The sequence below is a fragment of the Embiotoca jacksoni genome, unplaced genomic scaffold, assembly GCF_022577435.1.
Source record: "Embiotoca jacksoni isolate LCO1_2020_lvr unplaced genomic scaffold, fEmbJac1.0.p SCAF_79, whole genome shotgun sequence".
Taxonomy (NCBI): domain Eukaryota; kingdom Metazoa; phylum Chordata; class Actinopteri; family Embiotocidae; genus Embiotoca; species Embiotoca jacksoni.
The window spans coordinates 450001-457500 of record NW_027185435.1 but is presented as its reverse complement, the minus strand read 5'-3'; the positions used below and the strand labels follow the sequence as shown (position 1 = coordinate 457500).

Genomic DNA, 7500 nt, shown 5'->3' with positions numbered 1-7500 from the left:
TGAAGTGTAGATCTGTAGAATCAGAACAAACAGGTTTAATTCCATTTAACGCCAACCCTCCCCTTCAAAATAAAAGTCATAGAAAGAGGACGATTCTGAATATTCCTGCTACACAGGGCTTCACTATATAGTGTGTGTAAAGGGGAAGTCCTGATGTGTGTGTGTGTGTGTGTGTGTGTGTGTGTGTGTGTGTGTGTGTGTGTGTGTTACCACAGACAACCAAAGAGATGATCGCTCGCTCTTGTGCCACTGTCGTCACACATCCCTTCCACGGTACGTCAGGACTCTACAGCGTCTGTTTAACTCTGACCCCCTCTGACTCCCTCTGACACTCTCTGACACTCTCTGACTCCCTCTGACCCTCTCTGACCCCCTCTGACTCCCCCTGACACACTCTGACTCCCTCTGACCCCCTCTGACCCCCTCTGACCCTCTCTGACTCCCTCTGACTCCCTCTGACCCCCTCTGACCCCCTCTGACCCTCTCTGACCCCCTCTGACTCCCTCTCTGACTCCCTCTGACTCCCTCTGACCCCCTCTGACCCCCTCTGACCCTCTCTGACTCCCTCTGACCCTCTCTGACTCCCTCTGACTCCCTCTGACACTCTCTGACTCTCTCTGACCCTCTCTGACCCTCTCTGACTCCCTCTGACCCCCTCTGACCCCCTCTGACCCTCTCTGACCCTCTCTGACCCCCTCTGACACTCTCTGACCCTCTCTGACTCCCTCTGACTCCCTCTGACCCTCTCTGACTCCCTCTGACTCCCTCTGACCCCCTCTGACTCCCTCTGACCCTCTCTGACACTCTCTGACTCCCTCTGACTCCCTCTGACCCCCTCTGACACTCTCTGACCCCCTCTGACACTCTCTGACCCCCTCTGACTCCCTCTGACCCCCTCTGACCCTCTCTGACCCCCTCTGACTCCCTCTGACTCCCTCTGACTCCCTCTGACTCACTCTGACCCCCTCTGACCCCCTCTGACCCCCTCTGACCCCCTCTGACTCCCTCTGACCCTCTCTGACCCTCTCTGACCCCCTCTGACACTCTCTGACCCCCTCTGACCCCCTCTGACTCCCTCTGACCCCCTCTGACCCTCTCTGACCCCCTCTGACTCCCTCTGACTCCCTCTGACCCCCTCTGACCCTCTCTGACCCCCTCTGACCCCCTCTGACTCCCTCTGACTCACTCTGACCCCCTCTGACCCCCTCTGACTCCCTCTGACTCCCTCTGACCCTCTCTGACTCCCTCTGACCCTCTCTGACCCTCTCTGACCCCCTCTGACACTCTCTGACTCCCTCTGACACTCTCTGACTCCCTCTGACTCCCTCTGACCCCCTCTGACCCTCTCTGACCCTCTCTGACCCCCTCTGACACTCTCTGACTCCCTCTGACTCCCTCTGACCCCCTCTGACACTCTCTGACCCCCTCTGACTCTCTCTGACCCCCTCTGACACTCTCTGACCCCCTCTGACTCCCTCTGACCCCCTCTGACCCTCTCTGACTCCCTCTGACTCACTCTGACCCCCTCTGACCCCCTCTGACCCCCTCTGACTCCCTCTGACCCTCTCTGACCCCCTCTGACACTCTCTGACCCCCTCTGACCCCCTCTGACTCCCTCTGACCCTCTCTGACCCTCTCTGACCCTCTCTGACTCCCTCTGACCCCCTCTGACCCCCTCTGACACTCTCTGACTCCCTCTGACTCCCTCTGACCCTCTCTGACACTCTCTGACTCCCTCTGACCCTCTCTGACCCCCTCTGACCCTCTCTGACCCTCTCTGACCCCCTCTGACACTCTCTGACCCTCTCTGACTCCCTCTGACCCTCTCTGACTCCCTCTGACTCCCTCTGACCCCCTCTGACTCCCTCTGACCCTCTCTGACCCTCTCTGACTCCCTCTGACCCTCTCTGACCCTCTCTGACCCCCTCTGACACTCTCTGACTCCCTCTGACACTCTCTGACTCCCTCTGACTCCCTCTGACCCCCTCTGACCCTCTCTGACCCTCTCTGACCCCCTCTGACACTCTCTGACTCCCTCTGACTCCCTCTGACCCCCTCTGACACTCTCTGACCCCCTCTGACTCTCTCTGACCCCCTCTGACACTCTCTGACCCCCTCTGACTCCCTCTGACCCCCTCTGACCCTCTCTGACCCCCTCTGACTCCCTCTGACTCCCTCTGACTCACTCTGACCCCCTCTGACCCCCTCTGACCCCCTCTGACTCCCTCTGACCCTCTCTGACCCCCTCTGACACTCTCTGACCCCCTCTGACCCCCTCTGACTCCCTCTGACCCCCTCTGACCCTCTCTGACCCCCTCTGACTCCCTCTGACTCCCTCTGACCCCCTCTGACCCCCTCTGACTCCCTCTGACTCACTCTGACCCCCTCTGACCCCCTCTGACCCCCTCTGACTCCCTCTGACTCCCTCTGACCCTCTCTGACCCCCTCTGACCCCCTCTGACCCCCTCTGACACTCTCTGACTCCCTCTGACTCCCTCTGACCCTCTCTGACACTCTCTGACTCCCTCTGACCCCCTCTGACCCCCTCTGACCCTCTCTGACCCTCTCTGACCCCCTCTGACACTCTCTGACCCTCTCTGACTCCCTCTGACCCTCTCTGACTCCCTCTGACTCCCTCTGACCCCCTCTGACTCCCTCTGACCCTCTCTGACCCTCTCTGACTCCCTCTGACCCTCTCTGACCCTCTCTGACCCCCTCTGACACTCTCTGACTCCCTCTGACACTCTCTGACTCCCTCTGACTCCCTCTGACCCCCTCTGACCCTCTCTGACCCTCTCTGACCCCCTCTGACACTCTCTGACTCCCTCTGACTCCCTCTGACCCCCTCTGACACTCTCTGACCCCCTCTGACTCTCTCTGACCCCCTCTGACACTCTCTGACCCCCTCTGACTCCCTCTGACCCCCTCTGACCCTCTCTGACCCCCTCTGACTCCCTCTGACTCCCTCTGACTCCCTCTGACTCACTCTGACCCCCTCTGACCCCCTCTGACCCCCTCTGACCCCCTCTGACTCCCTCTGACCCTCTCTGACCCTCTCTGACCCCCTCTGACACTCTCTGACCCCCTCTGACCCCCTCTGACTCCCTCTGACCCTCTCTGACCCCCTCTGACTCCCTCTGACTCCCTCTGACCCCCTCTGACCCCCTCTGACCCCCTCTGACTCCCTCTGACTCACTCTGACCCCCTCTGACCCCCTCTGACCCCCTCTGACTCCCTCTGACCCCCTCTGACCCCCTCTGACCCCCTCTGACCCCCTCTGACTCCCTCTGACTCCCTCTGACTCCCTCTGACTCACTCTGACCCCCTCTGACCCTCTCTGACCCCCTCTGACAGGCTCTCTGCAGCATGCGACCCGTCCCAGGCTGTGTGCTGTTGTTTGGTACCGGTCTGATGTTCCTCTGCCTGTGTTTCAGTGATCACCCTGCGGTGTATGGTCCAGTTCATCGGGAGAGAAACCAAGTACAGGTAGAGTTTGAACATTGTACACATGAAGTGTGAGAAGTTCCAGAGCTGTAACAGCGTCCTGTCCTCTCAGCGGCGTGTTCGACTCCATCGTCACCGTCTACAGAGAAGAAGGCCTTCTGGGCTTCTTTGCGTAAGTTTGTGTTTTTCTCCTCACGTTTGTGGTTAACAGTCGGCTGTAAATCATGTTGGTCCATTAGATGGCTCGTCTTTGTGCTGCATGCCGACATATGTTCTGATCACGCAACACACCGTTGATCGATGGGCTTCAACAGAGAAATATGAAAATGCGTTTAGTTTTCATGCTAAATTGTTCATTAAAAGCCCTTGTTTCAATGTGAAAGCCCTCCATCACTGCTCATCTTGTGTGTTCTTCCAGCGGTTTGATTCCTCGCCTGCTGGGTGACATCCTGTCTCTGTGGATCTGTAACCTGCTGGCTCACCTCATCAATACATACGCCATCGATGACTCGGTATGTGACCCTTCAGTCCAGTCAGTGGTTCTGTGTTGTGAAGGTGTTGATGGCCTGACACTCACCTGTCAGCGGTTCCCACCAGGTCGTCTGTAGGTGCATCCTATCAACACCAACACGTTTCCATAACAACAGATTTCTTAAACGGCAGACCCTGCCCTCAGGTTGACCTGCAGTGTTCCTCAGACTGGAGCTGGGTTAGTGTCAGTGTGCAGCCCGTTGGCGCTCTGTGGGACCTCCAGTGGTCCCTACCTCACTGCTGGCTGCAGGCCTTCCACAGCTGTCCTGCTGCAGTTAATAGGTTAGATAATAAGTTTACAGCTGTGTCCAAGGCCCTGATCAGTCCCTCCAGGAAATCACAATCACAATGATTAACGCAAATTAAATAAAAGATATTTGGGGAGCTTGCCATTTTTTTTAATTCCTTCTGCAAAAACTGTGGTCAGCAGAAGCTGTGCTAAAAGTATTAATGGCATAAAGTCTTTTCAGACAAAACTCTCATCTCATTTCTCATCACCAAATAAAACTGGATAGAACTGGAACAAGAGGAAAAACAGGCAGTGGTGAAGTTTGAGAGAAATTTATATTTTCTAATTAAATGCTAATGATCAGTGGAAGTGATTACATTTCACTGTTAAAATTATTCACTAATATATATAGTAATAAAATAATTTGATAAAAAATTTTGTTAAATGAGTTTTCTCCACACGTCCAGTTGTCAGAGACGTCTCTTTGTTGGTTTCATCCAGCAGGTCTATGTGTTGAATGAACATGAATTAAACAGCATCTAAAGCTCTTATTTTGAAAGGCTGATGTCGTCCTTGTTTCTATATTCCAGTCACAGACGGTCTGTTCTGGAAACATACGCAGCTTTTAGGATCTTTTAGGAACTTTTATCGCCACGGTTATCTAAGTTCAATAAATACATAAAGAAGCGTGTGATGTCCAACATGATCATTATCACAGGAAGTGATTACACATTTATTCCTTTATCAGGTGGTGCTTAAAAAATATATATATCTTGACTTTTCTATTTCCCGCTTACATAAAACTGACATCAGCATTTTTGAGAAAATCCACTGCAAAAGCAAACATTTTTGATCGCATCAATCAAAAATGTTTGATTACATAAAGCTCACATGCAGATTACATAAACTGGGAAGAATAAATTCATGATAGAAGTATTAACAAGTTGGTCATCCAGAAAGCTGTGGAACTTTCAATAGAAAGTCCTGCTATGAGGTAGATAGATAGTTACTTTATTAATCCCACAAGGGGACATTGTTTTCACTACAGCAGCATTTATAGATACAGGAAAGAAATAAAATAACAGTAAAATATATTAAATCTAAAACTGCACAGTATATACAATAAAATAGAATAAAATAAAATAGAATAATTAAATTAAAACTCACTAAACAATAGTGCAAAGTTTTTTTTGTTTTTTTATATTTAAACAAACAAGAGAAAGGTAACAGAAGCCTGCAGCCTCCTTCAGACAGGTGAGCAGCTCGGGGGACAGGGGACGGACAGACGTCCTGAGAAGACGCCGTCCTCTGGCTTGGTGCTCCGACGTTAACGCTGTGCTTCTTGTTCTGTGCAGATGAGTCACACGGGAGAAATGAAGAACTGCTCTCAGGCTGTGACGGGGGTGAGTAACAGACATCAGCTGTGCTGCTCTGCCAGGAAGCTGCAGTCTCACTCTGTCCCTCTGTCCCTCTGTCTCTCTGTCTCTCCTCCAGTTCTTCGCCAGTATGCTCACATATCCCTTTGTGCTGGTGTCCAACCTCATGGCTGTCAATAACTGCGGGTGAGTAGGCAGCTCATGAGCCTCTCTGAAACCCTGTCGAAGAAGGATGCTGATGTTTGCTGTGTCCCGTCAGGCTGGCTGGAGGTCTGCCCCCCCATGCGTCGGTATATCCCACCTGGGTGGACTGCTGGAGGCACCTAAGCCGAGAGGTAAGTCTATGACACGCGGCTGACCGGTTTCATCGGAACAACTGCTTTCTATGATGTCACCCATTCAAGACAGTACGTGACCTAAACCAACCGACGTGCTGATCAGGGCTAAACAAGGAATCCTGAAAACAATCTGCGGTCTCCATTCATGCGTCCTCACAATGATTCCAACGCATTTTCAATCAGGACATCAAAACAAACGTGTCGTGACAGGCGTCAGGACGTATTATGTCAGGTGTCGTGTCAGGTATCATCAGATCCTCCTGAGGGTGGTGTATCATACTGTCCTCTGTCCTCTGACCTCTGTCCTCTGTCCTCTGACCTCTGTCCTCTCTTCATTCCAGGGCAACATGAGCAGAGGCAACAGTTTATTTTTCCGGAAGCTTCCAGCAGGAAAGATGTACGCTATTGACCAGAAGAGATTCTTTTAAGGCCTCCAGAGAACTGAGCTGCACATAGTTGTGATAATATAAGAAAGAATCATCATTGGCTGATCTGAAGGCGGACAGTCGGCACTTCATCTTTTTTTGTATGCGCTCGTTTCCTATGATCTTTTTTTTTTTGTTAACAGCCATCTAAAAATATAACATTAGTTTCCAGTTAATTTCAGCAGGTTTGGTTTAATTAACACAAGTTAACAGATGAGACCAGGACGGGGAGCAGAGACGGTTCTGCTGTTTAAAACTGAAGGGTGGTTCCGGCGGACCAGCGTGCCGTGGCCCTCTTCACCTTCCTGTGGTTCTGGAAATGATCTGTTGGAGTGGAACGGTTCGGTCCATGTCACAATGTCTGGTTGAGCGTGTGCAGGTAGACGCTGCCAGGGTCAACAGCTTTATGTCTTTAGTAAAACTAGTTAAAGATGCTGTAAAGTAGAAATGAAAATGAGTTTTAAGTTCATCACACCACAGAAGTTTGGGTTGTTAACTACCCATCCAAATGTGAATGAAAAAAAACAGACAAGTTTGTTAAATTAGGGTTTGAAATGGTGAGACTGGGGGGGCGTGTCCTGAAGGAGCTGAAGCTCCGCCCACTCGCTGGAAGGTGTTCAGATGTTGGTCTGAAGAAGTGAAGCTTCAGATGATGTGGACAAGACGGAGACGTGGTGGAGTGGAACTTTAAGTAGCATCAAATGGTGCACGTGCACATACCTTAAAATTAAAGCAGTTCTTGAGTAAATGTGCTTTTTTCCATCATCGTCATGGTAACGGTGAACCTGAAATGCTCCCTTGGTGGGAGAGCTATTTGATTATTTTTTTCTGCACACGCCCGCCAGCCTGTATTAAATGAACAGACCTGACCTTTGACCTGAACTGTTCCACCCCTCATATCTATCTCTAATGAGTCCTCTTCATCAACATGATGGGATGTTGGGACATCAGCCTGCATGTGGTAATGTCTAATAACTCACGGTAACGATCCAGTGGGACCTCCTGTCATGTGGTTTTGTCTTTGTTAGTTGCTGTGAAGCAAGAAGGAGGGATAGAGGGAGGGATGGAGGGAGGGAGGTGCACAGGAACAGGGAGGAGTCTGAGCTCACTGACCCATTGAGTGCTTGTATCAACTCTGATTGACCCAAATAAAAACA

At 51.4% G+C, this 7500-nt stretch overlaps 1 protein-coding gene across 1 annotated transcript in view; it reads left to right on the top strand.

The window, feature by feature from the left end:
• mtch2 (mitochondrial carrier homolog 2) overlaps positions 1-7500 on the top strand; it is an 11611-nt gene that overhangs the window by 4097 nt on the left and 14 nt on the right. The window contains exons 6-13 of the mRNA XM_069177949.1: positions 216-273; positions 3435-3486; positions 3557-3616; positions 3863-3956; positions 5560-5607; positions 5699-5766; positions 5840-5915; positions 6260-7500. The exon at positions 6260-7500 is cut by the window's right edge and continues 14 nt beyond it. Of these exons, the coding sequence (XP_069034050.1) occupies positions 216-273; positions 3435-3486; positions 3557-3616; positions 3863-3956; positions 5560-5607; positions 5699-5766; positions 5840-5915; positions 6260-6346 (543 nt within the window). The 3' untranslated portion in view covers positions 6347-7500. The remainder of the gene's footprint in view (positions 1-215; positions 274-3434; positions 3487-3556; positions 3617-3862; positions 3957-5559; positions 5608-5698; positions 5767-5839; positions 5916-6259) is intronic.